General features: G+C 36.1%; 2 protein-coding genes across 3 annotated transcripts in view; one reads left to right on the top strand and one right to left on the bottom strand.

Moving 5' to 3' along the window:
* aplp1 (amyloid beta (A4) precursor-like protein 1) overlaps nt 1-18,122 on the bottom strand; it is a 65,993-nt gene extending 47,871 nt beyond the window's left edge. For both annotated transcript variants that reach the window (XM_051862238.1, XM_051862239.1), the window contains exon 1: nt 17,869-18,122. In XM_051862238.1, coding sequence (XP_051718198.1) covers nt 17,869-17,931 — 63 coding nt within the window. In that variant the 5' untranslated portion in view covers nt 17,932-18,122. The remainder of the gene's footprint in view (nt 1-17,868) is intronic.
* An 851-nt stretch (nt 18,123-18,973) lies between these two features.
* Nucleotides 18,974-19,402, top strand: part of st14 (ST14 transmembrane serine protease matriptase) — a 48,449-nt gene continuing 48,020 nt past the window's right edge. The window contains exon 1 of the mRNA XM_051861559.1: nt 18,974-19,231. Within this exon, the coding sequence (XP_051717519.1) occupies nt 19,208-19,231 (24 nt within the window). The 5' untranslated portion in view covers nt 18,974-19,207. The remainder of the gene's footprint in view (nt 19,232-19,402) is intronic.

Here is a 19,402-nt window from a genome sequence, read left to right as displayed (position 1 = left end):
ATGTTTTTGTCTACACCAACAGGATGTTGATTGAAGAACATGTCCTACTTGGAAAGCTTGCGTCACTATAAATCCAAGAAGAATGAGCAAAACAGACATTTTGTTTTCCATTTAATCTCATTGCTGTCTATGAGAAAGTATTATTAAAGATATTTTTCATTCTCATTGGAATGAACAAACATCTTTAAGTAACATACAAAGTCACCATTCAATCTCATTTTGTGGCAATCGGATTTTCATTATGACACTTGACTTTTAGACTTCCTCAGTCTTCACAGTTCTTCATATTTTCAGTAATACCAATTATAATAGATCAGTATACCTCTTTGCTTTGATTCACAAATCCAGAGTGAATGGATTTAAAGCCGAGCCGGATGAATCTGAGCTCTCGCCAGCATTGAGCTGTGATGTCTGCAGGCTTTGAGCTGTTGTGGATATGAAGAACTTGTCGAAATCAGAGGCTGGCATGATCTCGCTCTCCCCAGAGGTGCGAAGCACTGGGTTTCCCTTCCTTGTTCTCAGAGTTTACCTTTGTTCACTTTGTTGTGGAAATTTCCACAAGGTCCAATTAAGCCTTCCCCGAATCTCGGCATGTGCGATAACACATTTAAAGCTTTTTTTTATCAGCTCTTTCATCTTATCTCGTCACCGGGCCACCCTTCCCCCATCTCTCTTACTCACATCAAACACTTCTGCGTGTATTTTTGCCACTCCTTCCCCCATTCTTTACCTCACGCTCTCTTTCGGCAGCATCACTTGGCCACTGAGGCTGGTTGCTGTGGCAACATCTCCCAACGGAGCTGGCTACCTTCCCTGTTACCGTAGCAACTGGTTCCCTGTAGGATTCCAAATGAGCCACTCCATCTCTCTCTCTCTCTCTCTCTCTCTCTCTGCTTTCCATAATTGAACTGAAATATGCTTTCCTGGCTGCTTTATATTCAGTAGGTCAAAAATATAGCCCAAAGAACCAGTAAATGAGCACGGAGCATTAGAGCCATTGATATTGTTTGTTTGAACGCTACATCGCTCCCTCTTAAGATGCTTAGACACACATTTACATGTGACTGATGTCGCCTCGACACAATGGCTCATGACATAATTAAACAAGAGCGAGCAACCAAATCAGATAAAGTCCAACAATCTCAGTGGTCTAAATGGGTCCAGTGCATTTCACCCTGAATCTCCGCATCTCCAAATGCTTCATCATGTCCGATGCTTGAAATTAGCATCTTGCAGTTTTCCTTTTAAAAAAGGGAATTAGCCTATTAAATTACGCAGATCGTTCCAAACGGCCTCTGCCTGCTTTCTCTGAGAGTGTCATTACATGTGAAATATACAAGATCCGCTTCATCCTCCCTACCGCAGGACCCTTTAATATTCATATAAATATTCATCACAGACCATTAGCGAGTGATATTACTCATGTCTCAAATTGCAATGTGTAATTGCTGCTATTAGCAGAGATTTAGCAGTGGTGTTAGCATTAGTATTAATGCATAGACTCAGCCCTTATAATCTAAACACCATGTGTGTGTTTTTTTTTTACTGACTATCCAAGATATGTAAGCTGTAGAGCAGTATTGGTATTGCTAACTAAAACTATTAAAAATCATTTTCAGTAACTGAAATTAAACTGAAATTAAATATAAACAGATGAAAAGTTTAAAAAATGAAAATGAGATGTTGCAAGAACTGAAATTACAAAAACTGAAACTGATATAAATTAAAGCTAAATAGAAACATTAAAAAAACTATAGTACAATAACAATATAGTACATTAACACTATAACACTAATAACATCTTAAAGTTGTAATGTAATGGAAACAAATATTTTCTTCCATATTGTGTTGCACATCTGAGTGAAACATTATCAAAAAAGAAGAAGAAGAAGAAGAAAAAAAGTATTTGGTGCATTTAGAAAATTGATAGGGTGAATTTCCATTTGATGCTGACTGTAATAGTAAATACAATAAACAATATAGCTTTTATTCATCTTAGTTAAGGTTAACTAAAACATTTACTAAGCTGCTTAATTCACTGTCAACTAACTTAAATGGTTAGCGCACCCAAATGTATAAAAAAAAAATCACATTTGAAAAATTCAATCTGTTCATCATATGTGACCTGTGCTAGCAAAATGAGCAAAAAACAAATGAGTTACTGTTATTTTCACAATCTCCATAAAAAAAAAAAAAAAAAAAAAACTTCAAAATGATGTATGATTTGTTGGAATCAGACAACAAATGACTGAGCTTGACTTGAAGTCGAGTGAGTCAGCAAAGTCACTTTTGAAAAATCGAGTTAAAGTTTTCTGAAAGTTCCAAAACAAAATCACCTAGCAACCATACATTAAAATCCCTCTTAATAACACCTAATTTGGCACACACGCCTCGTCCAAACCAAATATCTATAGGAAAAATATATATTCAACTTTTTTTCAATATTTTACTTCAATATCTCAAAGTATTGTAATTCTGTGTAGATGTGTATATCAGGATCGTGAGATCGTCTTTGTGCGAGCGCTTCGGATCTGTCAGTCAGCGAGAGTAAGATCAATTTGTTTACATCAGCATGAGCTTGAAAATCACATTTCATTGGTTCAGACTCTTGCTGTCAAAAATGTGCTTTGAATATTCACAAAGTTGGAATGCTGCGCTTTAAAACGATATTAAACTTGTGCTGAGGAGAAGCGCCAGTCGCCGAGAAGCGAGCAGAGAAAAACTGCATTTTTCATGGACAAAGGAAAGGTACTCCTCTCAGAAAACATACAAATAAAGAAATTAGCTCGAAATTAGCCTGTGCGCATTCCGACCCATTTTGCCAGGACGGGTCACACATATAAAGCGACTGAGTCTCTTCAGAAAATTTGGACTAAAATTTGAACACGAGAGCACCACAACTAATGCGTGTGATGCTGACGCAGGAACCAGCCAATAATGAGCCGGCATTCTGATGTAGAACCTGGAAGTGCTACACTGTGTTTACAATGTCAACAGCGTGTGAGACTGACAGGAAAGAGAAGAAACTGTTAAATAAAGTCGTTATTTTTTGCACACAAAAAGTATTCTCGTCGCTTCATAACATTAAGGTTGAACCACTGCAGTCACATGGACTATTTTAATGATGTCTTTAATACCTTTCTGGGCCTTGAAAGTGGTTATGACCTTGCTGTCTATAGGGAGGTCAGAAAGCTCTCGGATTTCATTAAAAATATCTTAATTTGTGTTCCGAGGATGAACAAAGGTCTTATGGTGTGGAACAACATGAGGGTAAGTAATTAATAACAGAATTTTCATTTTTGGGTGAACTAAACCTTTAACTAATATAAACCAACTGGGTTTGGAAATACATGAGATTGAGTAAATCATTCTGTCTAATTTGTACCTGGTTAGAGTCAGGCTGGATTCAGCCATTGTTCATTATCTGCATTACACTCTTTTTGCACTAATGGTTCCAGAGCGAACCATGTCAGATTGGACAAAAAACAAACAAACAAACGAAAAAAAACCCTGACTGTATACTGTATATATACAATGATCTATTCTTCAGACCAAGCCTAGAGGTTTAATACTTTCCCATTTCTGAAAAGAGAAAAATGCTCTGTAATCTGTGCTGAATAGAGAAGCACAATTCAACAATTCATTCAATTATCTGTGCTTGTATAACATTTTGATAGCTACAGAACTCATCTCAGCTCACAGTGGCAAGTGTTTACAAATGCCATTTTCTTGCTGCGTCCTTGAGACTTCCTGCCAGTGTGAAATATGCCGCCGGTAAAAGATTGTGGAAAAAACACATTGTATGAAAGATCACACCGCAAGGATAAAGCACAAAGGAAAAATGAATTGCTGCTGTGAAAAGCAAACATTTTAAAAGCCAAAAACAAGCCAAGATAGACCATAATGCTGTGGTGCAATGGTTCGAGGAGAGAGAGGTTGCGGAGAACATTGAGTTCTATTAGAGACAGGAGAGCTGTTAGATTGACAGAAGTAGCTGAAGAGACAGGGAGGGACAGATGGAGAATGAGTGAAGTGGGCACAGACGATAAATATTTTATTGCAAAACAAACTGAGATGATGGAAAAAAGAGGGGAAAAGCAGTGGCGGGCCGACTGGGGATGGACACATGGCATGGCAGGAGACAGGAGGAGCGGTGGAACGAGGGACGTTCGAGAACAGAAGAGCGTGACAGAGGTACCCAAGCGGATCCGACAAGGAAGAGTCCAGACCTTTCCGAGACCCTACATAATTTATGGAGCTGCAGCAACCAGTCATCTTATTTAAAAAAACGTGCCGAGTGTCACACACAACTACATTTTGGGGTTTTGATACATAACAGTGTTGTGCAAAAATTGAATATTCAATTCAAAAATGTGTATTTGAATTTAACTGGCCACACCACACAGGAAGTTGAATGTGGAATTTGAATTGAAATGAGAGGAAGTGGAATTTACTTAATTGTAATTCAACAGAGGTAGTGCATTCAGGAGAATTAAGTTTTCTTCCACCCTTTTCCATAAATGTTAATGTATTCAACATGATGAAATATATCAACTATATACAATTATTAACATTTAAATACAAATCAATCTACACTACTTAAAAGTCTGTGGTTGGTATATTTTGAATGTTTATGAAAGAAGTACCTTCAAGGCTGCATTTCTTGATTAAAAATACAGTAAAAATCATAATGTTGTGAAATATTATTATAATTTAAAAGAACTGTTTTCTATTATAATATATTTTAAAATGTAATTTATTCCAGTGATGCAAAGCTGAATTTTCAGCATCATTAGTCCAGACTTCAGTGTCACATGATCCTACAGAAATCTTTCTAATATGCTGATTTGCTGCTCAAGAAAAATTTCTTATTATCATCAATGTCAAAAACAGTTGCATTAGTTAAGATTTTTTTGTGGAAACTAGGGGTGCAACGGTTCAAATTGCTCACAGGTTCGGTTTGTATCACGGTTTTAGGCTCACGGTTTCGGTACGGTTCGGTATGTGCTATGTTCAGGGAAAAAAGGACTACTGTCAAATTAAAATAAAGAAAATAAAAACAAATAATCAAACTACAAGCAACAGCACAAATCAATACAATAGAGCAAAGATTCAAATAAAATAAACAGTGCTTTTCAGGTATCTAACAGTAGTTTTCAGGTACAGAAAATAAATAAAATAATCAAATATAAAATAACACTGCATGTTATCTTTACTGTATAAATTAAGATTAATCATTATTTAGTTACAAAAGCTATTCAGTCAAGAGCAGTGAGTGATTTCTTTGTCATTTGTTGTTTAATTAACATTAAAAACACAGGCAGCAGGAATAGGCTTCTTTCCCTTTAAGACTTAATGCACGATTTTTCCGACTGTTATACGTTCACTCAAGACATAACCGACTATGTTTGTTAGGATACTTGCTCTTTAATGTTTAAATTAGCAAGGCTCAAATGAGTTTAGTTTAAACACAGAGAGCAACATGCGCTGTTCAGGTCTCACCTGCGCTCGTGCGCCATCAACACCCGGGTGATGACGCCGTAAATGACTGCTCATATTCGAGCATACGGCACTCGCAGTGAACCAAGTTTACAGAGAGTGACAGTTTTGTCCACGCTTTCATCATCGCTTTTGAAACGTTTTGGGAAGCCAGAATGCGTATTCATCGACTGAAACATACATTATCCGAACTCTGTCTGTTTTACATGTTGCTATTGTCAACAAACCTTGATGTGTCGTCATTCGAAATGAACCGCGGTGCAAGTGCGTGCCGAACCGTAAGTGGAGAACGGTACAGGTTCGATTTTTTTCAGAGAAAATTCAATTCTGAATGATGAACAACCCTGGTAACACCTCTCTACTACACCTCTAGTCCCTACTGATGGTGATGAGGCGAATTATACAAACCGAGATCTGAAAATTATCCATCTTGCTCAGCAGCGGAGTCAGAACTTTTTTCGTATCTCAACAGCCGACACTGTGAACGCCGCAAACTCCAAGACAAGAGAACTGGCAAGAAGGAATGTCACCTGACTTTTTCAATCAAAACATATAAAACCCTGATGCAAACTAGTGGTTATACAATAAACACAGACAGTTCATCTTTTTAAAGCAAATAGATAAAACATTTTTACATTTCTAAAGAAAATATGAGTGATTCCTGCTTGTGCAAGAGTTTGTTTTGTTATTCGTTGTTGCAGTTGTCATATAATAAGTAATGACATAAAGGTTTGGCAATCGCTGCATTCCTCATATGAGATTTGACATTTTATGTCCAGGTGATACTCAAATAATAGGCAAAACATCATCATTTGCATAACATGTTTTGCATTTTACTCTGCACCAGCAAATGATGGACAATAAAAGTGGCCTCCATAAAAACTGAATCTACCTGCCGTCTTTGATTATGCTTCAGCTCTAACCAACATGTTTCCTGGGGGATTTATTTCATGTGGAGTCTCAGTGGTATGTGCGAACCAGCATTTCTCATAAAGGACTATATATTTTTATTCCAAAGAATTCTTCCAAGGTTGCCCTAAATCTGTCTTCGATCTCACAAATCCATCTTATCTTGCCTACAGCTATTTGCCTGCTCCATTTGCTATAAATCTATTATCACTCCCCATTTAGCCCAGTTTGCATTGCACTCTTGTATTTAACCACATTTCCAACTGCTGATCTAAACTTGCCCATGCAAAACCACTTACATTTACACTATCACAAAAAGTGATAGTAAAGATTAATATTGTTAGAAAAGATTTATATTTTGAATAAATGCTGTTCTTTTTAACCTTTTATTCATCAATGAATCCTGAAAAAAGTATCACAGGTTCCAAAAAAATATTAAGCAACACAACTGTTTCCAACTTTGATAATAACTGAGTATCAAATCAGCATATTAGAATGATTTCTGAAGGATTATGTGACACTGAAGACTGGAGTAATTCAGTTGCTATTTTTCTATTTTAATTGCATATGCATTTGTAGGAGTTTCCCTTTCAGATGCAAAACTTATGGTATTTAAATGAATCACACAACGCGATTTACTAATGTTTGCGTTAGTCAATTTACTGGTATTTGCGCCATTATTTAACGCCCCCCAAAAAAGCATGTCTTAACCCAATTTTCGACATGGCTGCAATTGTTACTGCTAGGAGGAAACACTGCAGAGAACAGAGAGCGCGTTGTAGAAGGGAGAAAATATTTTCCACTCCTATTAATTTCTTTGGAATGCGTTATCCGAACATATCATTTGCCAAGCCATGCTGGCCTATATAGGCCTATATATGTGTACGTGTTTGTCAGATTACACGTAACAAGTTGCGCCCGTGTTGACCCGCACCTGATGAGCATCAGCTCTGCTTATTTGTGACCCAACACTAATTTGCACTGCTCTTGGTAGATTGCGTTATTCATTATGTAAATGATTTGACTGCGTCTGTGTTCTTTAATTTGCGCGTCAGCAGCATTTGTGGAATTGCGCTATTTTTCCCTGTTTAGTAAATCTGACCCTTACTGTCATAAATTGTTTTTATGACAAATTTATTTAAACATATACACTGCTCAAAAAAATTAAAGGAACACTTTTTAATCAGAGAATAGCATCAAACTCCTGGGATATTGATCTGGTCAGTTAAGTAGCAAGAGGGGGTTTTTAATCAGTTTCAGTCGATTTGGTGCACTAGATGGGCAAAATGAGACGACCCCCAAAACAGGAATGTTTTTACAGGTGAAGGCCACTGACATTTTTTTTTTCCCCTACTCATCTTTTCTGACTGTTTTTCACTAGTTTTGCATTTGGCTAGGGTCAATGTCACTACTGGTAGCATGAAGTGATACCTGGACCCTACAGAGGTTGCACAGGTAGTCCAACTCCTCCAGGATGGCACATCAATACATGCCATTGCCAGAAGGTTTGCTGTGTCTCCCAGCACAGTCTCAGGAGCATGGAAGAGATTCCAGGAGAAAGGCAGTTACTCTAGGAGAACTGGACAGGGCCGTAGAAGGTCCTTAACCCATCAGCAGGACCGGTATCTGCTCCTTTGTGCAAGGAGGATCAGGGTGAGCACTGCCAGAACCCTACAAAATGACCTCCAGCAGGCCACTGGTGTGAATGTCTCTGACCAAACAATCAAACACAGACTTCATGAGGGAGGCCTGAGGGCCCGACGTCCTCTAGTGGGCCCTGTGCTCAATGCCCGGCACTGTGGAGCTCGAATGGCATTTGATATTGAATACCAGATTTGAACACTGAATGACTTACCTGAGGTAAATGTAATGCTATGTGAAATATTATTCTCAAGCTGTTTTATTGATGTCTTTCCGCAGTTGTAACACTGATTTTGAGAGATTACACGCATATCTAGGTAGTCTGTTCTTCTTCTGCGCTTTTTCGTGTTAGCAAACAGGGTTGCATTACCGTGTGCGCCCGGTTCTGGATTGGAGTGTGGATCGCCTGTGACTGACTGTATGCGTCGTCTAACTGCATGAACCAAACCGTGACGTCCAGACCGTACGGAATGCATGTACCGTTACACTCCATATATATGTGGCTTTTGAATACAATTATACATCAGCGCCTACATTTTATGCTCATTCGTTATCGCAAACTCCCTTCATGGTCACTGAAATGCCCGGCCTGGTTTTATGTAATTTGTGCTCTGAAGACTTGCATGCTCGTGACATCTCTCCACTGACCGACATCTCCCACCAGGCCATACATGAGTGCACATCACTGACAGAGATGAATAGGATCAGGCGAACAAACCGGGGCCAGCGGGGTTAGGATTTCTCCCAAAGCTAATATCACTCTATCTTCCTTACACTCTCCTCCCATCCCCAAGCTTGCATTTTCATCTGCCATTATGGTTTCTTTCTATGTAAACTCTCTCTCTCGCTCTTTTTTTTTAACACTTTCTCTCTTTTGATCCATTTCCCTCCAGTAGAAGTCTAGAGCAGTGTTATCAATTTATTGCAGCAGCTCCATAGGCTGTCTTACTAAAGCCTCCTACTGGGAAGCCAAAACTTCAGCCTGAATTTTTAGCCTCACAATCTCTGAAAGTTCGCACAGAAACCACAGCCAATTAGGCTTTTCCCTGGCCAGGCTGAAGACACAGACAGAGACCTACACTGAATTTTATTCTCACTCATATGGCTGCACAATTATGATATAAAAATAACTACTTTTATTCAGTCTGATTAATACAATTTACATTAAAAACGTATTTAAGTAGTGCCATATTCTTTATGTAGGCCACACATCCACAACTAGCAGAGAACTGTGTTCCTGAACAGCTATTATATTATCACTTGGCAGCACAAAAAACAAAATTCAAATTTTGAACAAATGATACACTGAAAACAAAGCTGTCATTCTGAACAATATCTCTCTTAATTATCATGTTTCTGTGCTTTGTAATGGAAGCATTATAGATTTTTCACATTGATCACATGCATTTTATATTAGGTGTCTCACTGTCTACACTGCAAGCAAACAGCAAGATATCTAGCAAATAGCTTTTCGCCTGAGTAAGGTAATATTTATTCAACACTGACTTTTTGTGGGCCTCTGTGAACCAAAGTGAATCGTAAACACACATCAGACTGCTGAAACTACACTCTTTTTTAGCCACTAATTTAAATGTCGTTCATGTGCGCAACTGGTCTGTGATTGGTTACAATGCTCATCTACTGCAAAAAATGTAAAATAAGCAAATGGAATGCAGTAATCAACACGTTTTCACAACTACTTAAACAAGGCAGTCATTAGTGTAATCTTCAGTATGATTTTGAATCTTACTTGCCTGCATTTCAGTCTACAAAATCGTGAAATGCAACATTTGCATTCAGTATGCATTTTTTTTTTTTTTTTTTTTTTTTTAAGCCATACCCTCATTAGAAGATGCATAATAAAGGTGCTGGAATTCACCAGCATGGCTGCCTTGGATTTTATTATCAACAAACAAAAGTGATAGTGGCTGCCAAATAAGCCACATTGTTTAAATGGACATAATGCCATCAGTGAGAGTTAATGGGTTTCAACGGCATCTCTTTTAAATGAACAGTGTATTTTTCTTTCATAGTCAGAGAGCATGACAAGGAATACAACTGACAAGGAATAAAAAAACAGTGGGAAGGAAGAGGAATGATGCACTGAAATGGTGCATTTCATACCCTGTAGCAAATGCACATGGCGGAGCAAAGCACATTGGAAAACATTAGTGAAACCTGATTATCTCCCAGCTCGGAAATTAATTAAACGAGAGAGGGGGAATCTGGTGGGGCTTGCATGCTCGTATCTGTTTCAACAAATCCCCTGCCCTGCAGCCAGAGTCGCTGTGCCTCTGTACCGACAGGGCCGCAGTCTACTGGGAAGAGCTAAGCATGCTGGGCAATTTAAAAATTCAAGCACATCACCACCCAAGGGTCCTCCCTCCCATCCGTGGGTCTCTCTTTACCCGATTAACACTGTCTTACCCCTCCACCACCCTCTACTAACAATGACTAAATAAGGACGTCCTGTGGAGCAGTGGCGGCTGCATGAGCGGGAAAGCACAGGTGTGTCACTTTATCAATATCAGAACATGCTTTTTAATTTTTGTGTCTGCACAGTTGCTCTTAAAACTGACATAACTTAATTAAATAGTTGACCAAGCTCATAAAAAAGTAATAATATAATGTTTAATTAATTATTAATTAATTAATTATTACTTAATATTCTATATACAATTTTAATTTATCATTATATAAATTACATTACTAAAAGTATTACATTATTTTTTATTAATTTAATAAAATTATTAAATTATGAATGTATGTATGTAAAAAATTATGTATTCATAAAATTACTATAATGTAACAAAAGATTGGATATTAGGCTTTAAGTAAACGCATAAAAATGATAGATAAATAAATCATATTTACTATATCTAATGATAAAATGTAATTTAATATTTAAAAATGTAATTATTTTAATATGTTTTATAATTAAAGTTATTTAAAATATTATTTAATATTTTCTATGCAATTTTAAATGATTAAATATATAAGTGATATTATAAAAATCTTACTAAATTTATTATAAATAATATTTACTATGTGTAATAATAAAAATAATGCAATTTAATATTTAAAATGTAAGTATTTTAATGTTTTTATAATTAAAGATATTTACATTTTTATTTAATATTTCCTATGCAATTTTAAGTTATTAATGATATTACAAAAATCATGCTAATATAAATTATAAATAAATAAATAATATTTACTATACATAATGATAAAAATAACGCAATTGTAAAATGAATTCATTCATTATGTAATAATGAAATTGTAATTATTAATATTTTTAAATTAAAGATATTTAAATTATTATTTCAGATTTTGATGTAATTTCAAATTATTAATGATATAAATTATATTATGGAAATCATATTAATATAAATTATAAATAAAATAAATAATATTTAGCATACATAAAAATAAAAATAATGTAATTTAATATTTAAAAATGTAATTATTTTAACGTTTTTTATATTTAAAGTTTTTTAATAATTATTTAATATTTTCTATGTAATTATAAATTATTCATGATATAAATGATACTATAAATATCATACTAAAATTAATTACATTATATATAAAAAAGCTGTATTAATAAAATGTATATAATTTAACAATTTATTAGACAATAGGCTTTTAAATAAATGTATAAAAGTCTATATATTTGCTTCTAATATCAAACAAATAAACAAATGAAACACTGAACAGTTATTCTACCATTGCGATAAATGAATCATCCAGGAAGTCTACAATCATCAAAATGCAATGTACATTGTTCCTGAAAAACTCAGTCCAGATGTGCTGTATAATTGAGCAAGATTTTCAACTTTTGGAACCATTTCATGCTATGTTCCCCGAGGGGCTTCGCAGTACAGCTTCATCAGGTCTCAGGTTCCATAATGTGGAGTCTCTCTTCTGCTTCTAGAAATCCAATATCAAAATGTTCTCAGAGGAATCTCACACTCCCAACAAGCTACACAACAGGCCACAGTTCAGCTGTTTCCTCCGTGCATAAACATAATACGAAAGAGCACTGCAGCACTCAAAACCCCCCCAAAATGAAAATAATCCTCGGTTTCTAGCATCAACAAACAACCTCTTCACAACAGTCTAAACATTGCTTTCATGAGGGGAAACAACTCCCAGAGAAGATTATGTGAGGTACATCCTAAGGTACGGTGAAGAAAATGAAAACCACATATCCGGGGTGAAAATTTAAGAAGTGGTTTTAAACAGGGGGAATCTATCATGCTCAACTGTGATGGCAAAACCAATGAAGCCAAGACTGACTCTGACTGTACAACAAAACAGAGTTACTACTGCCAGCAACAGTAATCCCAGTAATGCTCTTACCAGCCCAGCGTAATTGAACAATGAAAGATGGGTTTATGGCTAATAAATTTAGGCAATCTTCACTGGTGGTTAATAAATAAAGAAGTATATAATCCTCTTAAGATATGACTGTCAACTTTTTGCATGCTCCCACTTTCGAATAACAATAGATGGGATTTGCACCTCATCCAGATTATTGCTAAATGGAATTATGCTCACTGTTTCACATGACAAGGTGACCTTAAAGACTCTCACACTTATCCCACCAGCTTTCATCTGTCGTACAGGTGTACTTGAATGGAGCTACGTTTGTAATCTATTTGTGAATGGATACATGGTTAATCAAAGAAAAAATACAGCACTAATGCTATCATTCGAATGTAATATCATTTTTCTTCTTGGCACAGAGGAAAACTGAACAATGGTTTCACAAAACATTTACACTAAAATTCGTATCACCCATATGTCATGATGAATGAGACCTAATGTTTCTATTTTGACATATAGACCTGGGTGATAAAATATTTATATTATATTATATTTTATTATATACAACTTTTATACAACAGTTCTTTATGGTTCTCGAATCTGATTGGCTGGGAGCTGTGTCATATTTTATTGATAACAGCACTCCTATCTTATCACCATTTATATCACTCCGCTTGAAGCGACTGTCATGGCAGCCGAGCGAATCCACCATATTTTTTCTTGTACCACAAACTGTAGTATTAAGAGTTTTTAGGCAAGAATGTAGTTGTTTAGACCTGAAATATGTGACTCATATTTAATCATAGCACCTATTTTACAACGTTTTCGGAGAAGTGAGCTCCAGGCCGTCATTCAGTGCTCGTGTACCCGCCGAGAACAGCTTCATCTCGGCCAGTGCTTTGGGGATTTGCCGCTGGCTCTTATAGTGGTTAAACATAAAACATAAAATGGGCAGTCTTTGGTCTTATTAATCTATTACTTGTTCCTGAGCAAATCAAATTGCGCAATGTTAAATTGAATAATTGAATATTAAGGCTATATTTAACTTACATCCTGTGGAGCACTGCTTTTGTACGTTTGACTGAATTGTACACGTGTTTATTTCCTATTGTCATTTATAATGGCTATTGTTGTTAATTTAAATACTGTTGTTCAATAAATATTATATTTTATATAAATAATATGTTGTATTGCTACTGAGAAAGGGTCCATTAGTGCGTAATATGGATTGAGTGAAACATTAATACGCCATTAGATAGCAGCAAAACTTTTAAATTCAAGGCTTTCAAGACTTTTAAAGACTTTTAAATTGAAAGGCATTTTTGTACATAAACAACGTTGTTTTAGCGCTGTTATGGCTAATTCTCTTAACTGTAAAAAGGACAAATACAAAGATCGCTTTCCTCAGCGGACATTCTAACAGATTTTTATAATTTATATAATATTAAGGACAATATTATGGACCTGAAGAATGAATGTTATATCAGACACAGGTAATGCTTGCTCAGGCGATCTCTCTCTCTCTCTCTCTCTCGCTATTTTTCAATAATACTGTATAAAATACAGTGTTTCAACGGAGGGACTCAACATTCCTTCATTTCTAGTTCTTAAGTGATGTGTTAGAATTAGTAATGGAGACTTGGTCAAACTGTCAACTTGAGATTTGAATCTGTGGCGAAAGGAAGTACAACTGTTGTATAAACACAATATCACACTCGTAGCTGTGCGATATGGCTGTATATCAGCACGTTGTGGTTACCTATGGCCGAATCATAGCCGTGCTGATATACAGCCATATCGCATGGCTACGAGTGTATTATATTATATTAAGATGCCAACAACATTACGAAGTACATTAGTATCTTCACTTTTTACATTTAAGTTTTAGCAAAAATATTTATGTAGATTAACACTGATTATTACATAAATATTGTTATGTCGGTGTATATAAATGATTATTCATATAAGTGAAAAACTGCAAAACATGTCTTGATCATTTTGAACTACATTTTACTGTTTTATTCTTGCTTTAAACATTTTGAATCATCTTAGCTGTTTATAATATAATAATAATAATAATAATAATAATAATAATAGCTGTTTGGTCAAAACAATTTGCAAATACATAATTATCAATTATCGATATAAGAGTTTAGGGCAGATTTTTGTTCAAATGAAGTCTCAGCTCACCAAGGCTGCATTTATTTGATCAAAAATACAGTGTAAAAATGTGAAATAATATTACAATTTAAAATAATGGTTTTCTAATATGTTTTAAAATGTAATTTATTCCTGTGATGCAAAGCTGAATTTTCAGCATCATTACTCCAGTCTTCAGTGTCACATGATCCTTCAGAAATCATTCTAACATCAGTGATGCTTTCTGTGTTGTAAACATTGAATATAAAGAATCTGCACACCTGATTGTGAAGATAGACAGCATATGAAGAAGACAAATGAAGGTCAGACTCAGAAGGAAAAAAAATCAGTTGATCACAAAAAAAAAAACCTTCTACACTAGTCTGCACATATACAGTACGTCATCATATTTCCTTTCTGTTTAATAATTTATTATAAGTGCAAATTTTTAAAGGCACCGCTTTTATAAACATGAACAAAGAAAGGGTATCCCCTCATAGACTCCCATGACTGCCTCACCACAAACCCATCTTATCTAACCAGCTCTACCATCACTGTACGGACACACTGGGTCATTGCACGATGCAGGTGACAGTGGGTTTCCTAGACACACCCTAAAGACTCTGCTATTCATTTCCCATGAGGCTCGACGGCAGCATCTGTGGCCCAGCAGCTAGAGGTGAGTGCTGACGCATTCAGACAGCAGGAGGGGGACAGAAGTCAGCCCGGTCTCCCTCCCTCTCCCTCTCCCTCGCCTTCTGCCTATTGCTATCTTTTAGGCTGGTGATGGTGTTTACTGTTATACCAATGTGCTTTCATTTATGACCCAAAATACAGGTTTTCTAGGCTAGATATACACCAAGCATACAACAAGCTACAAACTAGTTTCAAATGTGGCAAGGTTAAGAAGAAGATGAGTATACTAACACAATATCGTTATCATGTTTTGTTTCTAAACATTATTTGTGGGTTTATAGGGTTAGTTCACCCAAAAATGAAAATTCTGTCATTAATTACTCACCCTCATGTCGTTTCACACCCGTAAGACCTTCGTTCATCTTCGGAACACAAATGAAGATATTTTTGATGAAATCCGAGAGGTTTTTTATCTCCCATAGAAAGCAATGTAATTACCGTCATTCAAGGTCGAGATAAGTAGTAAAAACATTGTTAAAATAGTCCATGTGACTACAGTGGTTCAACTTTAATGTTAAAAAGAATACTTTTTGTGCGCAAAAACAAAACAAAAATAACGACTTTATTCAACAATTTCTTCTCTCCCCTGTCTATTTGCTACGCTGTTTACGTCCAGCGCTTCCAGGTTCTACGTCAGAACGCAGACTCGGTATTGGCCAATGCTGTAACACATGAGCATCACAACACATACGTGTGCCGCTGACGCAGGAGCCGGACAATAATGAGCCAGCATTCTGACGTAGAACCTGGAAGTGCTGGACGTAAACAGTGTAGCAAATAGATTTCTTGTTGCTTCATAACATTAAGGTTGAACCACTGTAGTCACACAGACTGTTTTCATGATGTTTTTACTACTTTTCTGGAACTTGAATGGCGGTACTTACATTGCTTTCTATGGGGGATAAAAAACCTCTCAGATTTCATCAAAAATATCTTAATTTGTGTTCTGAAGATGAACGAAGGTTTTACAGGTTTGGAATGACATGAGGGTGAGTAATTAATGACAGAAATTTCATTTTTGGGTGAACTAACCCTTTAAGATTATTAGCTAAGTTAAGTTAAGATTTTATTACACTAACTTCAATTAAACTGATTGCATTCTAGGAGACAGGATGTGACTTCATAAAGGGAATTAATATTAAAAGCAGAGCAGTTTCAGAGCTGATTGATTATTGGTCATTGATTATGCTGTGTGAATGAGTGAATAATAAACAAATGAACAAAACTGAAGAAAAACTGCATTTTCTTGTCTGGTAACACTTTACAATAAGGTTGTGTTAACATTAGTGAATGAATTGAATTAATTGTGAATATTTCTATAGCATTTATTTATCTTGGTTGATATTAATGTATTGGATGGATGGATGATTATTTTTAATGTATTAATGTATATTGTATATCTTTGTGCATAATGCACGGATGTTAACATATACTTTAACACACACACACACACACACACATATATATATATATATATATATATATATATATATATATATATATATATAATCCAATGAAAATCCCTTCGGATGCAGTAAAATTTAGATATGTGTTCTCTTGATCTTAACCTGATTTGTTTCCAAGAATTTAAAGGGATTTACAACATTTATATCCTGACAGACAGACACAATCCCAAACCATGCTCAACACTTTATCTGCATGTGGCCAAATCTAGCATCATATTACATAAAGTCTTTATATAATAAATAAATCTGCCCTATTATTCTGTCTTTTTCCATGAAGGATTTCCAACCCTTCACTAAAACGCACAAACGCTTCATCATCCAATAATATTTCCCTAATCATTATGTAAAAAAAAAAACCTCTGAAAAACAAATAAGCATCGGGCATAAAATGTCTGAGTAACATAATTTTTCTATCTTGGGCCTGAAGGTACAGCAGGCTTCGTCAGCACTGCAGGCCGCAGAGGCTGCAGCATATCTAATAGCACTGAATCAACAACCCCCAGACATCATTCAAGCATCAGGGTTGAGATTGTGTCTGCTATTACAGTCTGTTCTGCTTAATGTCAGCATCTTAAACTATTTTATCAGAAAGACCACTCTAAAATGTCTCATTTTACTGATACATTGAATTATTCCCAGACAAAAAGCCAGTCTAGCTGCGAAACGGAAACTAAAATTTTACAATCTAAGATGCATGGCAACTCATGTTGATCAAGACAGCAATTTCCTCATCAATGGAAGTATGTGATACTTGCTAAATCTAATAGATTGTTCAATGATACCAGTCCTTATACTAAACATCCATTCTGTAATGAAAAAGCCATGCCCCACCCTAAGAAATAAATATGCTCAGCTAATTTATCTATCCATTTATCAGGCCAAGGTCCCAATTGGTTCTCTCTCTCTCTGTCACACACACACACACACACACAACCACACACGTACACAAACACACACGTACACGCACAAATATACTCAGACAAACCTTCATAAATATCAAATCTGACTACAGAATTGTGTTATTTGTATGTTCACAGATTTTTAATTTGGCTGCAAATAAAATGATTTAAAAAAACAGCATGCAAAAAATAAATAAATAAAATAAAATAAATCGTATACCCAAGGTTAATCTGAAACAAGTACATAACAATTAGACATAAATGTCTAATCCGCATTCGGATCCTACCTCATCTCTCCAGACGCAATAAGACAATAAAGTCATCAATATTAATGGCGTTTTCTGCCCCATTCTTCTTCCTTCTCTTCTTAGTGTTCAAGTTTGCTTATTTCTTTTAATGTCTATTTTAACTACTGAATTATTTCCAAAAGAAAAACCAACAGGAATGAGCAGGTCTGCTGCGGGATACGAGCTGGTCTGATCGGCGCTTGGCTGAGATATCTCCTGTGTCCGCAGATCTGTGTGAACTGACAATCGGCTGCGGCTCCCCTCCGTAAAACCAATCCCTCCTCCGCTCGGGCTGCGCAGAAGGTGGGCGTCCATTTGCTGAAGAACAGCGCCCCCTGCTGGCCATTCACAGAACGGCACCGTGGACGCCTGAGGGAAGAGTTTAAATGAAGTCTGTGAAGAAATACAAACCTACTAGTTTATACTTTTCAGTTTTCAATCTAAATGCCTCTTGGTGCCTACAATTTTAATTTTTTAGCCGCTGTTTTTCCTCACTTCTACATTACATTCACAGCCACCTACTGCTTAGATGGTGTAGTTTCATGACTGGGTCGCTAGAGGGAAGTCAAGATAAATGTTTACACCATGTACGCTCCAACATAGGCATAGGTTATGTTATGTATGTTTATGTATAAAATGATTAATGAATAGGCTGTAATGTTATAGGGAGCTAATGAGGCGAATATGTTGTTTTCATGGCAATGTTTAATAAGAATGTGATGGATGGGTGACATTGAACATTTTCACTATTATTGCCTAGGAAAAAAGATTTTGAGAATAATGGGGCATGTTGTCACACTTTTGGGGCCTTTACCTGGGTTTTCAAGAACGATAACGCAACACTTCATGAACCAAGCAGCAAAATTGTAACTTAAATTATCGACACTTACATAGAAACATAATATTTTTAACATTTAAACATGTGACAACTTGCCCCGGCCAGATATTTAGATGACAAGCATCTTTGTCACCTTTCAGGTAGCTGGAATGTTCACTTGTTTACCAAACAGCAATATCAGAATTTTAATTTATTAACAATTCTGAACAGGTTGTCTGAAACCAACATAAAAAACACTGCTAGACTGAATCCCGTCTGTGTGTTTAGTGACGGAAGTAGACTTGGAAGTACCTTTGTCATGCCCAGCAAAACTACAGCGTCATCACGCCCTCAGGTGAGGGAGATGAGAGGACGCCGTGGGATTCACTGTATGAAACTCTAGAGAAGAACTTTTTCCAATTTGACTATTTCATCCAAGTCGCCAGAAAAAAAGCGCCTGGATATACTGAGACGAACATAAGGAGCGCACTTTTCTGTTTGTTGTCTGTTTCCTGAAGTAACATGAGTTCTGCCGCGTATGAACATGTAAGTATTTGTGTGTTTTTAATCTCTTCATTTTGATTGAATTGCAGTTGTTCGGCACAACACCGTGCCCCCCTATGTTGTCAACTTTATTCTTCGCAATATTAAAAGTGATGTCACATTTAACCAGTTCAAAACTCTTGTATAGATCCCTCAGGGTAAGTTTCCGTGTTA

The sequence above is a fragment of the Ctenopharyngodon idella genome, chromosome 15 (genome assembly GCF_019924925.1).
Source record: "Ctenopharyngodon idella isolate HZGC_01 chromosome 15, HZGC01, whole genome shotgun sequence".
NCBI classification, from domain to species: domain Eukaryota; kingdom Metazoa; phylum Chordata; class Actinopteri; order Cypriniformes; family Xenocyprididae; genus Ctenopharyngodon; species Ctenopharyngodon idella.
Note: the sequence above shows the minus strand (reverse complement) of the source record. Positions and strands in the feature narration are given on the sequence as shown.